The sequence below is a fragment of the Saccopteryx leptura genome, unplaced genomic scaffold, assembly GCF_036850995.1.
Source record: "Saccopteryx leptura isolate mSacLep1 unplaced genomic scaffold, mSacLep1_pri_phased_curated manual_scaffold_60, whole genome shotgun sequence".
NCBI lineage: Eukaryota > Metazoa > Chordata > Mammalia > Chiroptera > Emballonuridae > Saccopteryx > Saccopteryx leptura.
In genome coordinates this window covers 110,551-133,684 of record NW_027095742.1, presented here as the reverse complement: position 1 = coordinate 133,684, position 23,134 = coordinate 110,551, and the positions used below count along the sequence as shown (strand labels likewise).

Genomic DNA, 23,134 nt, shown 5'->3' with positions numbered 1-23,134 from the left:
CACGACCCCTTTGATCTCCTTTCCGCGCCCGCCACCCACTCGAGCTCGTTTCCGCGCCCGCGACCCACTCGAGCTCGTTTCCACGCCCGCCACCCACTCCAGCTCATTTCCATGCCCGCCACCCACTGGAGCTTGTTTCCGCGCCCGCGACCCACTCGAGCCCGTTTCCGCGCCCGCGACCCACTCGAGCCCGTTTCCGCGCGTGGCGTGCAGGTGCGGCTCAGTCTCCCACTTGTCGGCACCGTTCGTTCCGCGGCTGCTCTCTCCCCTGAACGGCCTTGCCATCCGCGTCACACATCAGGGGGCCACGTGCCTGCGGGTTTATTTCTGCTCTTTGTCCTGGTTCCCTGATCTATCCTGACGCCGGCGCCCCATGGGTCTGACTCTTAGCTTTTCGATAAGCCTTGGGGCAGCTTGATGTCAGCCCTCTAACACTGCTCTCCCCAGCACCCCTCCCCCGCAAGTGTTTGCTGCTCTAGTTTGTTTCATTTTTCTACATTTTAGAATTAGCCTGTCAGTTTGTTTTTGCAAAAAGAGCTGCCGGGATCTTGATTGGGAGTGCGTGTGCGTGTGCGTGTGCATGTGCGTGTGCGTGTGCGTGTTCATTTTGGGGGAAGAATTGGGGTCTCAGCAGCGTGGACTCTGCTGTCTGTGAAGGTGGATCTCTCCTGGTCAGCCTGCGTCCAGTTCTCAGCGCGTCGCTGGCTGTCAGTGGGGAGCCCTCCCTCCGCGCGTGGGGCTCAGTGACCCATCAGCGTGTTGCGAGCTGGTGTCCCTGGGGCGCCGTCCTCTCCCTCACTCTGCAGTTGTCCCTCGCTAGCGAGGAGCTCGCTGCTCTATGGGAACGTTGACGGGTCAGCCGTGAGGGACCGAGGGACAGGCCGGAGGCAGGCTGTCCTCAGCGAGAGGTCTGGGAAGGCTCTGCGGTGGCGTTGGTTGCCCCCAGCGCAGTCTGGATCGGAGGGAAGGTGAGGAGGTCCCGGGGCAGGTGTGGATCAGGAAGCGTGAGCGAGGGCCGGAGGCAGGCACGCAGGAATGTTCTGGAAGGAATGAGTAGACGCGGGATCGGGCCGCACCGACACACGAGAGGTGCAGAGGGGAAGGTGCTGGGTGTGTAAGGACCGAGGGCCGGATGGACCAGGGCTGGACAGCTGCTCGGGGTGAAACTGTTCAGCGGGCTCGGGGGGCCCTCGTGTATTCATGCACTGGGGAAACAAAGCCGTGGTTTTTGCATTTAAAAAAAAATTATAACTATGTAACAAAATTTTCCATTTAAGCTACTTTCTCGGTGTCCGTCTCTGTGGCTTTAAGTCTGTTCACACTGCTGTGCAGCCGCCACCACCGTCTCAGAACTCTTCTCATCTTGCAGAGCTGAACCCGGTCCCTGTGGCACTGACTCCCTGCCCCTCCCAGCCCCTGGCACCCACCCTTCCATCTTCCGTGTCTGAGTTTGACTCGTCTAGGGACCTCATCATATGTGAGGAGTCATAAAATAGTGGTCCCTCCGTGGCCGCGTGGTCTCAGTGCCTGTCATCCCTGCGGGAGCAGGTGTCAGATTTCACTCCTTTTGAAGACTGGACAGCGTCCCGTCGTGTGGGTGGACCACAGTGTGTGTGTTCATTGTCGTCCGGGGACACTCGGGCTGCTCCCACCTTCTGGCTCTTGTGACTGCGGAGCCTTTCTCAGTGCAGAGGACCTCAGAGGTGAGCTAGGGGTGTGGAGCGAAGGGATGTGACAGACAGTTGTTGGCTACACGCTGTCTCGGAGTGTCCCTCTTCCTCTCCAGCTCCGTTTGCGTACTTGTGTGCTGTCTGTCTGTCCCTCTAATTTAGAGTAAAAGATCGTTTTGTTTCGCTTGTCCTTGTCCTTAGGTACCCAAATATTTGTGCAGTGGGCTGTTGTTTTATTTCTAAGTAGATATTTAAAATATCTTACAATAAATAGAGCACTCCTTTGCATTTTCCTTTCCATGTCATTGTGGTCATTCATGTTCTCTCAATGGGCCCGCCTCTCCCCCTCCGGCCTCTCCCCCTCCGGCCTCTCCCCCTCCGGCCTCTGTCCCCTCCGGCCTCTCCCCCCTCCGGCCTCTGTCCCCTCCGGCCTCTGTCCCCCTCCGGCCTCTCCCCCTCCGGCCTCTGTCCCCTCCGGCCTCTGTCCCCTCCGGCCTCTCCCCCTCCGGCCTCTCCCCCTCCGGCCTCTCCCCCTCCGGCCTCTGTCCCCTCCGGCCTCTGTCCCCTCCGGCCTCTCCCCCTCCGGCCTCTCCCCCTCCGGCCTCTGTCCCCCTCCGGCCTCTCCCCCTCCGGCCTCTGTCCCCTCCGGCCTCTCCCCCTCCGGCCTCTCCCCCTCCGGCCTCTGTCCCCTCCGGCCTCTGTCCCCTCCGGCCTCTCCCCCTCCGGCCTCTCCCCCTCCGGCCTCTGTCCCCTCCGGCCTCTCCCCCTCCGGCCTCTCCCCCTCCGGCCTCTGTCCCCTCCGGCCTCTCCCCCTCCGGCCTCTCCCCCTCCGGCCTCTGTCCCCTCCGGCCTCTCCCCCTCCGGCCTCTCCCCCTCCGGCCTCTGTCCCCTCCGGCCTCTCCCCCTCCGGCCTCTGTCCCCTCCGGCCTCTCCCCCTCCGGCCTCTCCCCCTCCGGCCTCTCCCCCTCCGGCCTCTGTCCCCTCCGGCCTCTCCCCCTCCGGCCTCTGTCCCCTCCGGCCTCTGTCCCCTCCGGCCTCTGTCCCCTCCGGCCTCTGTCCCCTCCGGCCTCTCCCCCTCCGGCCTCTCCCCCTCCGGCCTCTGTCCCCTCCGGCCTCTGTCCCCTCCGGCCTCTCCCCCTCCGGCCTCTGTCCCCTCCGGCCTCTGTCCCCCTCCGGCCTCTCCCCCTCCGGCCTCTCCCCCTCCGGCCTCTGTCCCCCTCCGGCCTCTCCCCCTCTGGCCTCTCCCCCTCCGGCCTCTGTCCCCTCCGGCCTCTCCCCCTCCGGCCTCTGTCCCCCTCCGGCCTCTCCCCCTCTGGCCTCTCCCCCTCCGGCCTCTGTCCCCTCCGGCCTCTCCCCCTCCGGCCTCTCCCCCTCCGGCCTCTGTCCCCCTCCGGCCTCTCCCCCTCCGGCCTCTCCCCCTCCGGCCTCTCCCCCTCCGGCCTCTGTCCCCTCCGGCCTCTGTCCCCTCCGGCCTCTCCCCCTCCGGCCTCTCCCCCTCCGGCCTCTGTCCCCCTCCGGCCTCTCCCCCTCCGGCCTCTGTCCCCTCCGGCCTCTCCCCCTCCGGCCTCTGTCCCTCCGGCCTCTCCCCCTCCGGCCTCTGTCCCCTCCGGCCTCTCCCCCTCCGGCCTCTCCCCCTCCGGCCTCTGTCCCCTCCGGCCTCTGTCCCCCTCCGGCCTCTCCCCCTCCGGCCTCTCCCCCTCTGGCCTCTCCCACTCTGGCCTGTGTCCCCTCCGGCCTCTCCCCCTCTGGCCTCTGTCCCCTCCGGCCTCTCCTGCTCTGGCCTCTGCCCCCTCTGGCCTCTCCCCCTCCGGCCTCTCCTGCTCTGGCCTCTGCCCCCTCTGGCCTCTTCCTGTACCACTTCAACCTTAACACTGCCCCTGGATTCTCTTTTAAAAATGGCGACTCATCAAGGCCACTTTTCCCGAAAACCCGTGACTCTCCCTCTCATAGCATCGTGGTTCCGAGTGCAGACGGTGCTCTGCCTCTAGATGGTGACACCGGAGTGTCCGGGGCTTGTCTTTGCATTGTGACTACAGTGTCTTGAACATGGTTGCTGTGTAATAGCTTATTGCAGAATTAAGTTGAACAGATATAAACGGGATATAAAAACTATGCCCTCGGTAGCGTATCTAACACTGTGGTTAGCGACCAGCTTGGTTTTTGGCTGGAGTCCCGTCCCGCCAGCCTGGGAGGCGGCTGCAGAAGGCAGGAGGCCTGGTCCCGTGTTCCGTCAGGTCACACATCCCGACCAGCAGAGACGTGCAGGTCTGCGTCCCATCTCTGCTCTACAGAACAATAGAAGGATGTTTTCTGTCAGGGCTTGACTCATCCCTCCAAGCCCTGATCTGACTTTTCTGAACCATGATATCTTCCCCAAAGAATGTATTTTGTGGATTTGCACAGCAGTCCTTTGGGGACTCCCTCCTGGCGGAAGAGTCCCACCCTCGCAATAGACATGTGCGCACACACCCTTTCAGAAACGCACCCTTGCCTTTGGGACATTGATCAGAGTTTCAAAGCCTCAGCCCTCAGGGTCCGTGCTGAGCTACGGCAGTCACGGGTCCTGTTCAGAGTGGGCGTGAGACGTGGAGAACTCACCCTCCGCTGTCAGGGTCACACAAACCGGCGTTTCCACCGCCCGAGGCTGTCACTTAGAGCCGTCCTCCCGGCCCTCCCCGGCACCCCTGCTCGGCACCTCGCCGCCGCCACGCCCCGGTCTAGACCAGGGCAGGGAGTCCAGGAAGTTCAGTGGCCGGCTCTCTATCGCCCGGTCCTTCAGAGACGGCCATCGGGAGGGCTGAGGGATTTCAGATGTCACCTAGCTGAGGGGGACTTTCCCCGCAGACGGCTTTGAAGCCGTGCGGCTTGTCCTGAGGCTCTCAGACCGACCCGTGGGCAGGGCTGCTAGGGTCTGGGCAGCGTCCGCCTGGAGAGCCGGCTGTAACCCTATAAGGGAAAATATGCTGGTGCCTCCCCCGGCCACGCGAGCGTGTCCCTCACGGAGCACACGGCTCAGCGTCCTCAGCCACAGCCTGCAGTCGTAGTGGAGAAGGGCCAGCGGGCGGTCAGCAGCCTGCTGGTCAGCGCTGGTCTTGGCCGCGTTTGATGTGTGTGTCCTAAGGCCGTAACAGGAGACCGTCACTAGGAGAGGGGTCCGTCTCTGGTATTTTTCTCTGCATCTTTCTCTTCCAAACAAGATCTCAGGAATTTTGTCTATGATGGTGACCTAGAAACAAACAAGTGAATTAATTACCTCAGCAAACCCGAACTGAGTGTCAGCTGCGTCCTAGCTACCTGGTCAGGCATGTGCTAAGCCCTCTGGGTACAGAGAGAGGCCACATGGATGGGGCCCTGACTTCAGACTCCTCCTGACTGGGGGGGAGACAGACACAGTCACCCAGAATTACGACCCAGTGTGGGGCACTGATGGGGGTAGGCCTGGTGCAGATCGCTGAGCCGAGTGTGGAGGGGGGGTACGGCAGAGGTGCGGTCGGGGTGTGTGTGTGAGGGGCCAGGCCGGCACGCACGGGGTCAGGGCACGCTGGCCGGCGGCAGCTGTGAGCGCCAGGGCCAGCGCCCAAAGCGGCCTGATGCCCGCACGCGGGACGCTGCGTTTGAAGAGCCACCGTGTGATGCCCAAGGCGGGAGGCGAGAGGGGTGGGTCTAGAGCAGGGGTCCCCAAACTACGGCCCGCGGGCCGCATGCGGCCCCCTGAGGCCATTTATCCGGCCCCCGCCGCACTTCCAGAAGGGGCACCTCTTTCATTGGTGGTCAGTGAGAGGAGCATAGTTCCCATTGAAATACTGGTCAGTTTGTTGATTTAAATTTACTTGTTCTTTATTTTAAATATTGTATTTGTTCCCGTTTTGTTTTTTTACTTTAAAATAAGATATGTGCAGTGTGCATAGGGATTTGTTCATAGTTTTTTTTTTTTTTTTTTTTTTTTCATTTTTCTGAAGCTGGAAACGGGGAGAGACAGTCAGACAGACTCCCGCATGCGCCCGACCGGGATCCACCCGGCACGCCCACCAGGGGGCGATGCTCTGCCCACCAGGGGGCGATGCTCTGCCCATCCTGGGTGTCGCCATGTTGTGACCAGAGCCACTCTAGCACCTGGGGCAGAGGCCACAGAGCCATCCCCAGCGCCCGGGCCATCTTTGCTCCAGTGGAGCCTTGGCTGCGGGAGGGGAAGAGAGAGACAGAGAGGAAGGCGCGGCGGAGGGGTGGAGAAGCAAATGGGCGCTTCTCCTGTGTGCCCTGGCTGGGAATCGAACCCGGGTCCTCCACACGCTAGGCCGACGCTCTACCGCTGAGCCAACCGGCCAGGGCTCACAACCCGATTCTTAACTGGAGCCTCAGATGTGGCCCCGTGGTCCCCGGTGAGGGACATGAGATGGGGTTTTGTGACACCAGTCCCCGGGGCCCCAGCCTCTGGAGACAGTCAGCGTGAGTGCTGCTGCCCAGGGTCACAGGACGCGGGACGCGGGCAAGGCGGAGGGCACTCATGCGTGGTTTCCGTGCGGTCCCCCCTCCATCAGTCTTTTCCTTTCACGTCGGATTCCGGGTCACAGCTAGGAAATCTTTTCCCACAGCGAGGTGGGAAAATAATTCACCTGTTTCCTCAAGGGCTTGAATGCGGTCATTTTAAAAAATACTTTGACTCTCAAGTATCTCTACAGTTCTTTTCTGGTCTAAGATCTGAATGAGTAGTCCCAGTCTCTTGTTTTCCCGTTGATTTGAGACCCTGTATTTATCGGGTGCTGTGTACCTATTGGTGGCTATGAAGGTGGTCTCAGCTCGGGTCTGTAATTTTGGAGGGCGTTGTCATGGAGACGGGGGAAGTGTAGATTTGGAAAGACTCCCATAGACCAACGGTTCTCAAACTTTTTTGTTTAGAACTTTCTGGTCTCAAAACATGGGTTGAAAACCTAAAAGATATCTGTAGATTTTTCCCATACTAGTATTTAACACTGGCAGCTTTCTAAGGTATGAACTCATTGAAGAAATAATACGTATTTATGGACAGTAGCTGTGTCTACCCAGTGAGAACAGTGGCTTGTGAGAGGGCGCTGTTTGCTACGTCTGCAGGGGGGTGCCGCGGAGGGGGCCGGCTTCGCGGGAGTGGCTGGGCGCTCTCCCCTGCTTCTGCGTCCAGTTGCTGCGGCACCTGGTTCTGGTGGACGAACCAGAGAAAGTCTGGCCCCACACAGACATGCCATTGGAAAAGAGAAGATTTTAGCGCCTTGTTAGAAAATCGCGGGTATTTTTCTTTGCTACTGCACCAAAACTCGACAGGGGCTCATTTCTTAAAGGCCAGCTGCAATGTGGGCTCTGCAGCCCTGTCAGAGAGCACTTCATCCCCCGTCAGGTTAGAGTATTTCCTCCGGAACTGCATGTCTGTGGTCCTGACCCAGGAGTGAGTGCGACGGCCCGGTTGGCTGAGCCGTGCGGCCTTCCGGATGTCGACACTACTGCCTTCTATAGGATCAGAAAAGTCCCTCTCCTCTGGACAGCTGTTCCGTGTTCTTCCTCTTCCATCCCCCAGGGGGCCAGAACCGCGTGTCCTCCAGGCGGGATTGAACAAAAGTGACGGTTTTACGGCTGCTCTGCTGAGTCCTCACAGGCGCCCCTGCGTGAGAGCAGCGTCGTTGCTGTGCCTGTACTGTGCGTGTGTGCTGAGGAATGCAGCGACAGCCGGTCCAGATTGGTGTCACCGCTGTGACTACGATGCCTGCCACATGCCTGCTCTCACATTTTGCACCATCTGTGCAGAAAAAGGCAAATGACGTCTCAGTTGTATGAAAATACTCTGACCTTGCGGACCCCTTGAAGGACTTCCGATCCGTCGGAGCTGAGCGGCCTGACCTAACGCCAGCTGGCAGCGTGAAACGTGCTGGCACCGGCCACCTCGCCCGATGCCTGGCCGTCAGGGACCAGGGCTGCCACAGTCCTAGAAGGACAAGGCGGGACGGGAAACCAGGGCCTGGCTGTGTGTCTCCCGTCCCCTCGGCATCCGGCACCCCTGTCGTAACCGGGTCAACAGGCCTGCACACAGCCTTCCTGGGGAGGGAGCCAGCCCCACAAAAGAAAGAGTGGGTGTTGAGTTTCTGAAACCATGTCCTCGTGGTGATTTGCAAACTCTTTGGTATTTGAAACTATCATCTCCTCTCTTGACACTGAAACTTAATATTGTGCAACTGACACCACATGATGATGTCAGGCTCGTGGGTCATGGCTCCGTCTGTTGGCAACACGGCTGTGGAGCCTCGCCCAGCCGGCTGGACACTGTCGTCCCAGAGTAGACGTGAAGGGCGCACACGTGTCCCGGGGACGGGGCGCACCTGTCAGCAGCCTGGGGTCAGCAAACTCGTCTTCCGTGTTGGGATGCGATCTTCGACCAGCAAGCTGAGAGTGAGATAGATGCTGTGGGTGAAATTTAGCACTTTTATACGTTGACATTTGCAAACCAACTGGTCTAACAGTGCCTTCCTCCTTTGTTTTCAGCGATGGAAGAGTTAATAGTTGAACTTCGTCTGTTTCTTGAACTTTTGGACCATGAATACCTGACGTCAACCGTCAGGGAGAAGAAGGCGGTGATCACAGACATCCTGCTGAGGATACAGTCGTCCAGAGGTGCGTCTGTCCCCACTGTCCTCCTCCTTCCGGACTCCTTTGCTGGAGCCGTTGTTAGTGCCACCGTTTTCTAAAACCATTGAAGGTGGTACTGTGTGCCAGGCACTGCGGTGCCGTCTCTGCACAGAAAGACAGGGCCTGTCAGGAGCTCGTGGAGCAGTGGGTGCGCCGGGGGGCCCCCAGAGGACTGGAAGGACTCGGCCTGTGGGTGTCCTTGCTCCTGCCAGGGTCTCCCGACTGCAGGGGTAGTGAGCTTGCACAGTCAGGGCGCAGGGAAGGGCACAGGCCTGGTCTGGGGGCGTCCACGTGCAGCCTGCCTCCTGCTGGCTGTCCCCGCCCGAGTCACGGGGCACCCTGCTCCCTCAGCAGCAGTCACCCCGCAGCCGTGAGCGTCGCCACGATTCCAGACCCCGAGAGAAGCGGGTGTGTTAGGGTTCTCCAGAGAAGCAGGACCAATAGGGGGCAGAGAGAGAGAGAGAGAGAGAGAGTGGAGGGGAGGGGAGGGAGGGGAGGGGAGGGGAAGGGAAGGGAGGGGGAGGGAAGGGAGGGGAGGGGAGGGAGAGAAGAGAGGGAAGGGGAGGGGGAGGGAAGGGAGGGGAGGGGAGGGAGAGAAGAGAGGGAAGGGGAGGGAAGGGGAGGAGGGGAGGGGAGGGGAGGGGAGAGGGGAGGAGAGGGAAGGGGAGGAGAGGGAAGGGAGGGGAGAGGAGGGGAGGGGAGGGGAGAGGGGAGGGGAGGGAAGGGGAGGAGAGGGAAGGGAGGGGAGAGGAGGGGAGGGGAGGGGAGAGGGGAGGGGAGGGAAGGGGAGGAGAGGGAAGGGAGGGGAGAGGAGGGGAGGGGAGGGGAGAGGGGAGGGGAGGGAAGGGGAGGAGGGGAAGGGAAGGGAGGGGGAGGGAAGGGAGGGGAGGGGAGGGAGAGAAGAGAGGGGAGGGAAGGGGAGAGGAGAGGGGAGAGGAGAGGAGAACACTCAAGCACCTCTGGAGGCTGAGAAGTTCCACCTTCTCCCTGCCAGCAGAGAGCCAGGAAGCGGGTGGTAGAGTTTAGGCTCCTGTGGCAGCTGGAGACTCGGGGGCCCGATGGGGAAGTCCCGCTCTGGGTCCAGGAGCTCCGGAGCCAGTGTCCGAGAGCAGGGGGAGGGGACGTCTCAGCTGGCGGGGAGCTGTCTGCTCTTCCTCCACTGTTTTGTGCTGTTTGGGCCTTCAAGTGATTGGATGGTGCCCCCCACCACCACACACACACTGGGAGGGCTGTCCTCCTCACTGAGCTGACCAGTTGACCAGTTCAATGCTGGCCTCTCCTAGAAGCAGCCCCCAGACACACCCGGAGCGAATGTTCCCAGCTCTCTGGGCATCGCTCAGCCCGGCCACGCTCACACAGAGGGCACTGCCCACCACAGCAGGTGCTTGGGTAAGCCACGTGGCACAGTAAACCAACCGTGCAGTTAGGGGCGATGGCGGCACTTGGGAAATCACCTTCCCAGAGCCAGCCCGGGGCCACCCTTGCAGCAGGCCCTCGTAAAGACGGCACCTCGGGCCCGCTGTTGTGTGCAGCGGGCAGGGCTGGTTGGTGGGCTGGTCAGTGTGCGGTCAGGGGGGCCCTGGGCGGGGGTCCACAGCTGGTCAGTGACGGAGGGTGGGAGGGGCAGGGGCAGTTCTGGGAGAGGCCCCCGTTGGGCCCTGGGAAGCTCTCTAGGAGGCAGCTGGAGGCGGTGTAAGGGCTGCTTTCAGCAGCTGGATTGAGATAAAGTGCCCATACCATACTCCACCCATGTGAAGTGTTCAGTTCGCTGGGGTTTTGTGTACGAAGCCGTGGTGTGACCCAGTTAGGTGTGCATTCTGGGGTGAAGGGTTTGGTGGCAGACCAAGGCCCTGGGCGGGTGGGGACCATCACCGAGACAGGAGCACGGGGTGGGGACCGTGTTTTGGAGGAGGACGGGAAGTATCCACTACTGAAAGCCCGACACTTTGTGTGTGGCTACTCTGGCCCCACACAGATAGGTATTAGGGAGAGAGTCTTGCGGTGCCTTTTCAGATAGATCACTGTGCACACTCTTTGACACGGCACCAGAGCTCACCAGTGGTGGTTTCTGAAGGGTCTGTTGCAATGTATACAAACTGGTTTTGGTTTCTGGCTCTGCCCATCAGCACGTATGTGCCTTGCACAAGTCACTGAGTCTCTGCATGCTTCAGCTTCCTCATGGGTGGAAAGGGCGATGGGGTCCGCACCCCCTCAGAGCGGGGTTCTCAGGCTGATGGGGTCCTGCACCCCCCCCAGAGCAGGGTTCTCAGGCTGATGGGGTCCCGCATCCCCCTCAGAGCGGGGTTCTCAGGCTGATGGGGTCCCGCACCCCCCTCAGAGCGGGGTTCTCAGGCTGATGGGGTCCCGCACCCTCCTCAGAGCGGGGTTCTCAGGCTGATGGGGTCCCGCATCCCCCCTCAGAACGGGGTTGTTGGGCTGATGGGGTCCCGCACCCCCCTCAGAGTGGGGTTGTCGGGACCAAACGCAATAGTGTAAAGTGCTTAGGGCCTGACGCGCCGCAGACCCTCAGACAGCCTCTGCCCTCAGCCCTGTCCTCTGCGTGGGCCCTGTCCTCTGTGTGGGCCCTGTCCTCTGCCCTCAGCCCTGTCCTCTGCCCTCAGCCCTGTCCTCTGCCCTCAGCCCTGTCCTCTGCCCTCAGCCCTGTCCTCTGCCCTCAGCCCTGTCCTCTGTGTGGGCCCTGTCCTCTGCCCTCAGCCCTGTCCTCTGCCCTCAGCCCTGTCCTCTGCCCTCAGCCCTGTCCTCTGCCCTCAGCCCTGTCCTCTGTGTGGGCCCTGTCCTCTGCGTGGGCCCTGTCCTCTGCCCTCAGCCCTGTCCTCTGCGCGGGCCCTGTCCTCTGCGTGGGCCCTGTCCTCTGCCCTCAGCCCTGTCCTCTGTGTGGGCCCTGTCCTCTGCGTGGGCCCTGTCCTCTGCCCTCAGCCCTGTCCTCTGTGTGGGCCCTGTCCTCTGCGTGGGCCCTGTCCTCTGCGTGGGCCCTGTCCTCTGCGTGGGCCCTGTCCTCTGTGTGGGCCCTGTCCTCTGCGTGGGCCCTGTCCTCTGCGTGGGCCCTGTCCTCTGCGCGGGCCCTGTCCTCTGCGCGGGCCCTGTCCTCTGTGCTCAGCCCTGTCCTCTGCCCTCAGCCCTGTCCTCTGCGCGGGCCCTGTCCTCTGCGTGGGCCCTGTCCTCTGTGCTCAGCCCTGTCCTCTGCCCTCAGCCCTGTCCTCTGCGTGGGCCCTGTCCTCTGCGTGGGCCCTGTCCTCTGTGTGGGCCCTGTCCTCTGCGTGGGCCCTGTCCTCTGCGTGGGCCCTGTCCTCTGCGCGGGCCCTGTCCTCTGCCCTCAGCCCTGTCCTCTGCGTGGGCCCTGTCCTCTGCCCTCAGCCCTGTCCTCTGCGCGGGCCCTGTCCTCTGCGTGGGCCCTGTCCTCTGCCCTCAGCCCTGTCCTCTGCGTGGGCCCTGTCCTCTGCGTGGGCCCTGTCCTCTGCGTGGGCCCTGTCCTCTGCCCTCAGCCCTGTCCTCTGCGTGGGCCCTGTCCTCTGCCCTCAGCCCTGTCCTCTGCGTGGGCCCTGTCCTCTGCGTGGGCCCTGTCCTCTGCGCGGGCCCTGTCCTCTGCGTGGGCCCTGTCCTCTGCCCTCAGCCCTGTCCTCTGCGTGGGCCCTGTCCTCTGCGTGGGCCCTGTCCTCTGCGTGGGCCCTGTCCTCTGCGCGGGCCCTGTCCTCTGCGTGGGCCCTGTCCTCTGCGTGGGCCCTGTCCTCTGCGCGGGCCCTGTCCTCTGCGTGGGCCCTGTCCTCTGCCCTCAGCCCTGTCCTCTGTGTGGGCCCTGTCCTCTGCGTGGGCCCTGTCCTCTGCGTGGGCCCTGTCCTCTGCGCGGGCCCTGTCCTCTGCCGTGGGCCCTGTCCTCTGCCGTGGGCCCTGTCCTCTGCCCTCAGCCCTGTCCTCTGCGTGGGCCCTGTCCTCTGCGTGGGCCCTGTCCTCTGCGTGGGCCCTGTCCTCTGCGCGGGCCCTGTCCTCTGCGTGGGCCCTGTCCTCTGCCCTCAGCCCTGTCCTCTGCGTGGGCCCTGTCCTCTGCCCTCAGCCCTGTCCTCTGCGCGGGCCCTGTCCTCTGCGCGGGCCCTGTCCTCTGCGTGGGCCCTGTCCTCTGCCCTCAGCCCTGTCCTCTGCCGTGGGCCCTGTCCTCTGCCCTCAGCCCTGTCCTCTGTGTGGGCCCTGTCCTCTGCTCTCAGGCGTCCGGGGCCCCGACCTCGGGGTGGCTGTCTCCCCGTTTCCCTCCCTCTCCCCCGCTGCCCAGTGAGCTTCAGCCCTTCCTTTCTTTGTGTTTCGTTCTGAGGGACCCTCAGGTCTTTGCCGCCCCCCCCCCCATTCTCTCCTGGGCTCCTCCACTTGCTATGACTCGCCCGCCGACAGTGGTCGTGCAGATGTTCCCGTTTCTTCTCCTTTCCCTTGGCGCGCTGCCCAGTTCTCGGCCGGTGCCCGGTCTGTGTGGCAGCTTCTGGCGGTCGGGGGCTTTGTCCTTCCATGTTTTTCCCCAGCCTGTAGCACTGTGCTCGACTCAGTGTAGGTGATCGTTGTTAAGGGATCGTTTTTCTCAGTCTTTCCAGGTGAGCTCTTGGCATATGAATGGTACTGTGCCCAGTTAGAACCAGCTCCTTCCTCTTTCCTGCCTTTACTGGCCCAGTGCTCACCACGCTTTCTCAGTCAGGGCCCACCTCCTTGTCTTCCCAACCGGGCGAGTGCTGAGCTGTGAGCTGGGTCGGCCGTGTCAGTAATAACGTGTGTCTGTCACGTCCAGTATGAGAATGTAAGAGGGCACTTGATACAAACTGCCTGCTCCCGGGAGAGCGTCCACCCCTTAGCACACGGGTAAGTGCCGAGCTGAGCGGGAGGTCAGGTGAAGAGCTCGTCCCTGAGAGGCCCCGCGGCACCGTGGAGAGCGGGGCTCTGCTCCGGCCAGGCGGTCTGCCCGGCACGGCTCCTCAGGCTCTGTGACTGCCCCTCTCCAGCCGGACCCTCGTCTGCTCAGTGGAGACATCAACACCCGCCCTGCAGGGAGGCGGCTGTGGGGGGTCAGAGACGACCAGCGTCTGCGCGAGTGCAGCCCGGGCGGAGGGCGGAGGGCGGAGGGCGGAGGGCGGAGGGCGGAGGGCTGATAGCAGTGCCCCCCTCCTCCTCCCCCTCGTCCCCCCACCCCCTTTCACCTCTTCCCCCTCCCCTCCTCCCCCTCTTCCCTCTCCTCCTCCTTTCTCCTCCTCCTTTCTCCTCCTCCCTCTTCTCCCCTCCCCTCCCCCTTCTCCCCCTCCTCCTCTTCCTCCTCCTCCTCCTTTCTCCTCCTCCCTCTTCTCCCCTCCCCTCCCCCTTCTCCCCCTCCTCCTCTTCCTCCTCCTCCTCACTCAGCCCTGTGGTTGTGGTTGATGCCCACAGGTCTGGAAGTGAAGGACCATGCTCCAAAGCTGGAGACCCCCAGCAGCCTGCCGGCCCCTCCCCAGATGCCTCTGCCGGAGATCCCGCAGCCCTGGCTGGTGAGTTGGTCCCCCTGTCATGGCCAGGACCGCTGGATGCCTGGCCAGCGTTCAGTTCCAGGGCAGGCGAAGGAAGCCCAGTTCCGGAGGGGAGGGGGCCCCCTCTGAGCGCTGTGGGGGCCTTGAGTGACAGCTGGGGGGTGGGGAAGTTGTGAGTGACAGATGGGGCTATGACAGCTGGGGGGAGAGCTGTGAGTGACAGCTGGGGGGTCTGTGAGTGACAGCTGGGGGGGAAGCTGTGTGTGACAGCTAGGGGGGAGCTGTGAGTGACAGCTGGGGGGTCTGTGAGTGACAGCTGGGGGGGAGCTGTGAGTGACAGCTGGGGGGTCTGTGAGTGACAGCTGGGGGGAGCTGTGAGTGACAGCTGTGGGGGTCTGAGTAACAGCTGGAGGGATGTGACAGCTGGGGGGGGTCTGTGAGTGACAGCTGGGGGGAGCTGTGAGTGACAGCTGGGGGGATGTGACAGCTGGGGGGGAGCTGTGAGTGACAGCTGGGGGGAGCTGTGAGTGACAGCTGGGGGGGAAGCTGTGAGTGACAGCTGGGGGGTCTGTGAGTGACAGCTGGGGGGAGCTGTGAGTGACAAATGGGGGGAAGCTGTGAGTGACAGCTGGGGGGAGCTGTGAGTGACAGCTGGGGGGGTCTGAGTAACAGCTGGAGGGATGTGACAGCTGGGGGGGTCTGTGAGTGACAGCTGGGGGGGTCTGTGAGTGACAGCTGGGGGGGAGCTGTGAGTGACAGCTGGGGGGTCTGTGAGTGACAGCTGGGGGGGTCTGTGAGTGACAGCTGTGGGGAGCTGTGAGTGACAGCTGGGGGGAGCTGTGAGTGACAAATGGGGGGAAGCTGTGAGTGACAGCTGGGGGGAAGAGCTGTGAGTGACAGCTGGGGGGCCTGTGAGTGACAGCTGGGGGGAGCTGTGAGTGACAGCTGGGGGGAAGAGCTGTGAGTGACAGCTGGGGGGGGCTGTGAGTGACAGCTGGGGGGAGCTGTGAGTGACAAATGGGGGGAAGCTGTGAGTGACAGCTGGGGGGAGCTGTGAGTGACAGCTGGGGGGAAGCTGTGAGTGACAGCTCTGGGGGTCTGAGTAACAGCTGGAGGGATGTGACAGCTGGGGGGGAGCTGTGAGTGACAGCTGGGGGGGTCTGTGAGTGACAAATGGGGGGAAGCTGTGAGTGACAGCTGGGGGTCTGTGAGTGACAGCTGGGGGGCCTGTGAGTGACAGCTGGGGGTCTGTGAGTGACAGCTGGAGGGGGCTATGACAGTAGAGGGAGAGCTGTGACAGCCAGGGGAGGCTATGACAGCCAGGGGGGGCTGTGACAGCTGTGAGGAGCTGCGAAAGCTTAGGGGGGAGCTGTGACAGCTTGGGGGGGCTGTGACAGTGGGGGGGAGCTGTGAGCGACAGCTGGGGGGAGAGCTGTGAGTGACAGCCGGGGGGGGGGGTCTGTGAGTGACAGCCAGGGGGAGCTGTGAGTGACAGCCGGGGGAAGCTGTGAGTGACAGCTGGGGGGAGCTGTGAGTGACAGCTGGGGGGAAGCTATGAGTAACAGCTGGGGGTCTGTGAGTGACAGCTGGGGGGGTCTGTGAGTGACAGCTGGGGGGAGCTGTGAGTGACAGCTGGGGGGGTCTGTGAGTGAGAGCTGGGGGGAGCTGTGAGTGACAGCTGGGGGGAGCTATGAGTGACAGCTGGGGGGGTCTGTGAGTGAGAGCCAGGGGAAGCTATGAGTGACAGCTGGGGGAGTCTGTGAGTGACAGCTGGGGGTCTGTGAGTGACAGCCAGGGGGAGCTGTGAGTGACAGCTCAGGGGGCTGGAATTGCTTCGAAAATTACTGCAGCTGCAGGTCCATGGGAATCTGCTCTTCCATTAAAAAAAAAATTGAAGGGTTGAGCGGGCAAAACAGCGACAGGAGAGCCCGGGGACATGACCATCTTTCTGGGTTCACGGGATTTGAGCATCTTAGTCTGAAACTTTGTTATCCATTGTTATACCTCTTCTGAGATTTAAAAAAACATTTTTTTTCCAGAAAAGTAATGTACATATTCCAGGAATGTATATTTTATTTGATCTTGTGCATCCAGACTTGTCCCGGAGTCCTCTGCCCGTCGGCCACCTGGGTCCCCTCCCACGAGCAGGTTCCCGGGGCAGTCCTGCCCCTCCTCCTGGGCTGCTTCCCGGTTTGATCACTCGGGGAAACTGGGCATTCGTTCAAAGTCAGAGCGAGGTCAGGTGCCTGGCCGTCCTCTTTCTAACGTTGGCTCCCTCCGCGAGGCGTCTCACGCTCTCTCCACCGGGACACGAGCTGCAGGCGAACGGGCCCCTGCCTCGCTTAGCTCTGTCCTGCCTGGGCCCCGGCAGGGGGCTGATGCCCGGGAGGTGCTCGGCAGTGACCCCGGCAGAGGGGGACAGAGGAGGTCAGCCCTCGCCGGGTCCCCGCCACGCAGCAGGGGTCACGCCTGCTCCTGTTTCACTTATACTCTCATTGAGTCCTGGCCACCTGACCGCAGAGAACTCCCAAATTACCTGTAGGCGTGTGACTAGTATGCGTGTCCACTCTTCACAAAAGGAAATTGGGGCCCTGTGAAGGCATGTCCCTTGCTCGAGGCCTGCGGGAAGAAGGAGAGGCAGAAACCGTAAGCCACGTGAGCCGCCCCCTGGGCCACGGGCAGCAGTGCCTCCCGGGAGCGTGCAGTGCCAGGCCCGGCCTCCGCGCCCGCTGCTCCCTGTTGGAAAACCACCAGGCTGCTGGTGTAGGACCAGGGCTGCGTGTGCTGTGAGTGCGGCTGGTTACAGCTCAGACTCTGCTTGTGTTTTCTGCATGACCAGTGCTCGTAATACATTGTTAACAGTGACCGGTTTCAGTGTCTCCCCAGTGGAGTCAAGTCTGGAGCGGTGTGAGGCACTGAGTCCCGCGTCCCGTGTCCCCGGGGTTCTGTCCCTGCCGGCTGCCCACCCCCACGGGCCAGCGTTCCTCTTCTCAGTCTGTCTGGAGCGGTGTGAGGCGCTGAGTCCCGCGTCCCGTGTCCCCGGGGTTCTGTCCCTGCCGGCTGCCCACCCCCACGGGCCAGCGTTCCTCTTCTCAGTCTGTCTGGAGCGGTGTGAGGCGCTGAGTCCCGCGTCCCGTGTCCCCGGGGTTCTGTCCCTGCCGGCTGCCCACCCCCACGGGCCAGCGTTCCTTTTCTCAGTCTGTCTGGAGCGGTGTGAGGCGCTGAGTCCCGCGTCCCGTGTCCCCGGGGTTCTGTCCCTGCCGGCTGCCCACCCCCACGGGCCAGCGTTCCTCTTCTCAGTCTGTCTGGAGCGGTGTGAGGCGCTGAGTCCCGCGTCCCGTGTCCCCGGGGTTCTGTCCCTGCCGGCTGCCCACCCCCACGGGCCAGCGTTCCTTTTCTCAGTCTGTCTGGACTGACCCTTTCCCAGTCATCTCAGGGGGTCACCTGCCAGCTCTCTTTTGCGCTCCATAGTTCCCCTTATAATTATTTTTTTTCAAATTAATGAAATTAATAGCTATAGTGGAAAGCCTGAGAAGTTCAAGAGCAAACTGACTCGCAGGACACGCACTGCGCACCTGCTGGGCCATCGCGGGCGCTCTGGGAGGGGCCGGTCGGCCGCCAACCTTGAGCCTCTGTGGACATCACTCGGGGTCTGTGACGGAGCAGGGAAGGACATCTGTCAGCGCAGCCGGTCGGTTACGTGGGGGCCGATCAAGACGGGTCTGCTGTCTTTTTCTGATGGTTTTATTGAATGCGTTCTTCAGCAAGTAAGCCACTCAGTCATCATTCAGGAAACTGAGCCTGCCTTTGGCGAGTTGTCCTGTGGTCAGGTGGCCATTAGCTGTTGGCAAGCTGACTTTTCCCGGCGCATTAGCTGATGTGGGGTCAAGACGACCGTGGGGGGAGCTGCTCCAGGCCGAGGGGGAGCCCTCCACGAAGGCGCAAGCCAGAGGCAGGTCCTGACAGACTGGCAGCGAGCGTGGCACGCCCCTCCCCTCTGGGTGGGCGGAATCGGCAGGAGAGGCTGGGCGCTCTGGGGGGTCAGGGCTGTAGGGCCTGCAGCCATGCCAGTGGTTTGGAATTATCGCCAAAGCAGCTGTAAGTGGATAATTTTTTTACGCTCAGTGTCAGATGCATGACTCTCCAACCAGGTAGCATGTCTCATTCATTTGAACGGCTGCATTTTATTTATTTATTTATTTATTTATTTATTTATTTTTTGTATTTTTCTGAAGCTGGAAACGGGGAGAGACAGTCAGACAGACTTCCGCATGCGCCCGACCAGGATCCACCCCGCACGCCCACCAGGGGCGACGCTCTGCCCACCAGGGGGCGATGCTCTGCCCCTCTGGGGCGTCGCTCTGCCGCGACCAGAGCCACTCTAGCGCCTGGGGCAGAGGCCAAGGAGCCATCCCCAGCGCCCGGGCCATCTTTGCTCCAATGGAGCCTTGGCTGCGGGAGGGGAAGAGAGAGACAGAGAGGAAGGAGGGGGTGGGGGTGGAGAAGCAAATGGGTGCTTCTCCTATGTGCCCTGGGTCCCCCGCACGCCAGGCCGACGCTCTACCACTGAGCCAACCGGCCAGGGCCTGAAACGGCTGCATTTTTACTGGATTGTGGCACATTCTCACTGACTGCTGGCTTTCCTTGTCCGTCATTGTCGGTGTTTGTTACAAACGCTGAGAAACGAGTGGTCTCTCCCTGCCTGACCCCGGGCCACCTCACGCACGTGGGCACCTCTCCACGTCCTCTCCCAGCAGGTCTCACCCTCTTCTTCTCGCACAGCCGACACTCCGACCTACTGGGCAGCCAGGCCGGCCGATTGTGACATTCATTCGCTGAAACTAAATTGCAACCTTTTGTTGATGGTGTTTGTGTCTGTGCCGCTCTGTGTCGCTCAACAGGGAATGTCAGTGACCAGCCAAGCTCAGGGAGCGAGTCAGAGGCCGTCTCGTCACCTTGGCGATGCTCCCCACACACAGGGAGTATCAGAAAGCTTCTCTCTTGCTGCGGGGTAGGTGGCAGTGGCCCGAGGCCTCCTGTGTGCCTGGTGACCTGCCCGTGTGAAAACCCGGCACTCTCCTAGAACTTTGAAGTCCCAGGAGCGGCTTGCTGCACGCTTCACAGTGGGACGTGGCTCCCTGCTGTGCAGGGGGAGCCGGGAGGAGGCCAGAGTGTGCGTGTACGTGTGTGTGTGTGTGTGTGTGATGAAAACATTCGTGTGTGTGTGTGTGTGTGTGTGTGTGATGAAAACATTCATGGGTGTGTGTGTGTGTGTGTGTGTGTGTGATGAAAACATTCATGGGTGTGTGTGTGTGTGTGTGTGTGTGTGATGAAAACATTCCTGGGAAGAGCTGTTCTTCTCACCAGATTTCCGTTCCTGTTTCACGTGAGTGTTGTGCGGCTGTCACACTGATTGTGTTGGGGTCTCAAAGCCGAGAGGGCATTTGGAGCGGCGGCCAGTTTGCTGGGAAATGGATCCCATCTGTGTCGATGTTGGCTGCCGGGACCCCCTCCCCGACCCGGACCAGGTCTGATGGTCCCATCCCCCCTCCTCTCCAGGGGGCGCTGAGTCTGCAAAGGGCCGAGAGAATAGGGCCTGGGAGGCACTGGTGGGGCACGGTGTGCGTTGTGTGACTCACAGGGCGGTTTCTAGAAATACTTTTATTTGATCACTTAAAGAGTAGGGGTTTACACTGGTTTCGAGGGGGCAGAGGAGGGTAGTTCTTTGATATTTTGGGGCCGGAGCTTGTATAAATGTCAGCAGACGACAATGACGTTTTTAACTGTAAAATATACGTGACAGACACCTGACCGTCGTGACCACTGTGCAGTGTCCAGTTCAGGGGTGTTAAGTACGTTCTTGTTGTCCTGCAGTCACCACCATCATCTCATCATCTCTAGGACTCTCACCATCCCAGACCAACGCTCTGCTCCCATTAAACTCCCAGCCCTCCCCGACCTTGGGAACGCCCCCCTTTCTGTATTTACGAAACATTGACGTTTTGACCCCAGCCCCGACCGCCTGGTTGGTTGGTTCGGACACTGTGCCTCACTCTCTGTGTCCGTGAAACAAGGTGCTGTGACTTCTACCCTGAAGGGTTCCTGAACGGATGGGCAGGCTGGTGCCACCCGTCACCAGGGCACAGGTGCGCAGAGCTGCGCCAGGCAGAGCTGCCCCAGGCGGAGCTGCGCCAGGCGGAGCTGCCCCAGGCGGAGCTGCCCCAGGCGGAGCTGCGCCAGGTGGAGCTGCCCCAGGCGGAGCTGCCCCAGGCGGAGCTGCGCCAGGCAGAGTGGGGGCCCTCCCTCCCTTCGGCCCTCCCCGTGGGTGTCAGGCCCCGTGAGGGAGAGGCCAGCAGTCCTGCAGGTGTTCGCAGGAAGGGGCCGGTCTGCGTTAGAGCCATCGCGCCCGCCGGGGAGAGGGGGGCTCCCGCCAGGCCCAAGCCTGGGTGGACCTGGGGGCCCCGAGCTGCCCTCCGCTGTGCCCTGCGTCTGCGGCTTCGGCACCTGAGGGCCTCAGTCTCGGCGTCTGACAGGAGCTGATAGGATGGTGTTCGTCTGGGCAGAGTCCTTCTCTGTTTCACTGGGAGGGTGGCTCCTAGGTGACTTCCCGTTTTCTTTTCCAGTGTCCCTGGAAATACTCGGGGTGCGGTGAGGTGGCGGGCACGGGCACTCCCCCCTGGTTTGCTGAGTCCCTCCTGACCTGGCTGGTGTGCACTGTGTGAGGAGCACCCGTGGATCGGGACGGCTCCAGGGCTCCCAGCTCTGGAGACCTGGTGGGTTAGCCTGTGGGGACAAGGAGGAGAGGCACCTGTGTCAGCTCTGGGGGTGCACATCACCCCGTTCCACTTGGAAACGGGATTCGGTGCCCGAGCTGGGTTCGCCGGGCGCTCACGGGAGACGGGCTCCACGTGGGTCACTGCCAGCGGCTGGGGGCCGGTCGAGTGGCCTGAGGCCGGGGCCGGGCCGGGTGGGTGTGCGTGGGGGAGTCAGACACGCCCGGGCAGGAGCTGACCCCCAGAACCTCTCTAGAGCGATGCTCCTTTTTTTGCTGGAGACTTCCCACAGCAGAGACGTGAGCCGTGCCGGCCGACACCTGCGAGCGGGAGTGCAGCGTTTTCTCCCGGTGACCCTGTTGTTTGCTCTCGTCCCACAGCCGCCGGACAGCGGGCCGCCCCCCTTGCCCACGTCCTCGCTCCCGGAAGGGTACTACGAGGAGGCCGTGCCGCTGAGTCCTGGGAAGGCTCCGGAGTACATCACCTCGAGTGAGTGTCGCGTCTGCCGGCCACGGCGGGCCTCCGGGCGCGTGCCGCTAGAGAGCCTGGCTCTCCCTGGGCAGGAGGGGACAGGGCCCCCCACACACTGTGGGGGTGCGGAGTGCGGTCGGTACTGACCCCAAAGAGGGTAAGTGTAGAGAGGGTTGGGGCAAGTCAGGCGTCTGCCTTGGGGAGTTCAGACGGTTGTGACTCAGCATCTGTAGAGTTTCTTTGCTGTGGAAACGTGTGTCCAGGTAGACTGTGTCCCCTTGGTCTGAACGGAAGGACTCTGTGTCCTCATGGGCGTGTGCCCCTCCCTGTGACGGGAGGGCCCCCAGGCTGCGTGCAGGGCCCAGTGCCCGGGGCCCGCGGGGCGAGGCTCGCTGGGTGCACGCAGGCCCCCCACAGAGGCCTTCTCTTCCTGCGCAAGCGGCCTTTCCCGCACACTCCTGCCTGACTGGGCGCCGTCCCGACGCGACTTGGCGGGCTGCCTGCTCGGTGACGCTGGGAGGAGCCTCCCTCTCCGTGAGCCCCAGGGTTCACATGCAGAGAAAGGGTGACCCGGACAGGGCACCTGTCAGAGCTTCTCTGGAGTGTGCTCCTGGGCCTGGTCAGTCCTGCTCCCCGCGTGGCGTCTCGGGGGACGCGGGAGCCCGAGTGCACGGGCCGCGGATGCCCAGCTAGTGGCTGTAGCGGAGGAAGGGGCCACACGCAGGACTGTGCGGCCGCCCACCTCCCGGTCTTCCACGGGCCGCCCTCCGGCCCCTGCTGTCCCCGCCCGGCCTGCCGCCGGCGCTCTGCGCAGAGCCTGGGGGGACCGCGCTGTCTCCCTGCAGCAGACTCGCAGTCTCACCGCTGTGTCAGGAAGCCCACCCTGGCCTCTCCCCGTGTGGAGGGCTGGACGGCAAGCCCCCAGAGGACCTCGGGTCTTCTCCAGCTCTCCTGTGCTGTTCCTCCCCTCGGGGACAGTCCGACAGGACTGAGCCCAGTGTCAGCGAATAGCTGTTAGAGTCTGAGTCACGGACGGGACAGTTCTGACCAGATTAGGAAGTACTGGTATTGAGATCTGTAAGTTCACATTTTAATTTCTCTTGCATCTTAAGAACTAGTTGGGGAAAACACACTCAGGTAATTTCTGTGTCTGCTACTTCAGAAGATAGTAAGTTACCTAGGAAGCACAGAAGAAGTTAGTGGTGTGAAGTAATTCAGGACCTCACTAGACTCCTTTCCTTCGAACCGGGACGAGCACACCAACGTTTGATGCGGGCACTTCCCTGCATCCAGGACACTCGGCCCCAGACCTCTCCCGCCTGCCGGCCCGCTCCCAGCAGCACTGGAATGCACGGTGGCTTGCTTTGGTTTCCGGGGCCGGAGGGGACCTCTGGCTGAGAAGCTGGCGTTGCTGGTGCCTGGCCTGGTGCAGAGGAGCCGTCCTTGTCGCTGGCTGCTGGGCAGCTGGTGCTGGACTACGTCCAGCAGGAGGAGGAATGGAGGGCTCGTGCTCAGGGAACAGCCCGTCCGCGGTGACTCGGGCTTGGGGAACAGCACCTGGTGGCCCCTGGGATCAAACGTCTGTGGCCGTGTAACCGGAAGGGAAGGGCAGCGAGATGACCCGCCGGCCGGGCAGGCCCGTGCTGCCCGCGCTCGCCCCGCTCCAGTGACAGCCTGTGGACTTGGCCAGCACAGCCTCGGGGCTGTCATGGGAACTGTCTTCCATGTGACCACAGCCTGTGGACTTGGCCAGCACAGCCTCGGGGCTGTCACGGGAACTGTCCTCCACGTGACCACAGCCTGTGGACTTGGCCAGCACAGCCTGGGGCTGTCACGGGAACTGTCTTCCATGTGACCACAGCCTGTGGACTTGGCCAGCATGGCCTCGGGGCTGTCACGGGAACTGTCCTCCATGTGACCACAGCCTGTGGACTTCGCCAGCACGGCCTTGGGGCTGTCACGGGAACTGTCCTCCACGTGACCACAGCCTGTGGACTTGGCCAGCACGGCCTCGGGGCTGTCACGGGAACTGTCCTCCATGTGACCACAGCCTGTGGACTTCACCAGCACGGCCTCGGGGCTG

At 62.3% G+C, this 23,134-nt stretch overlaps 1 protein-coding gene across 4 annotated transcripts in view; it reads left to right on the top strand.

Annotated features, from left to right (window-relative positions):
* The window catches only part of AFAP1 (actin filament associated protein 1), a 126,491-nt gene that overhangs the window by 48,883 nt on the left and 54,474 nt on the right, over positions 1 to 23,134 (top strand). For all 4 annotated transcript variants that reach the window (XM_066358126.1, XM_066358128.1, XM_066358125.1 and 1 more), the window contains 3 exons: positions 8,175 to 8,303; positions 13,731 to 13,828; positions 20,961 to 21,069. In XM_066358126.1, coding sequence (XP_066214223.1) covers positions 8,177 to 8,303; positions 13,731 to 13,828; positions 20,961 to 21,069 — 334 coding nt within the window. In that variant the 5' untranslated portion in view covers positions 8,175 to 8,176. The remainder of the gene's footprint in view (positions 1 to 8,174; positions 8,304 to 13,730; positions 13,829 to 20,960; positions 21,070 to 23,134) is intronic.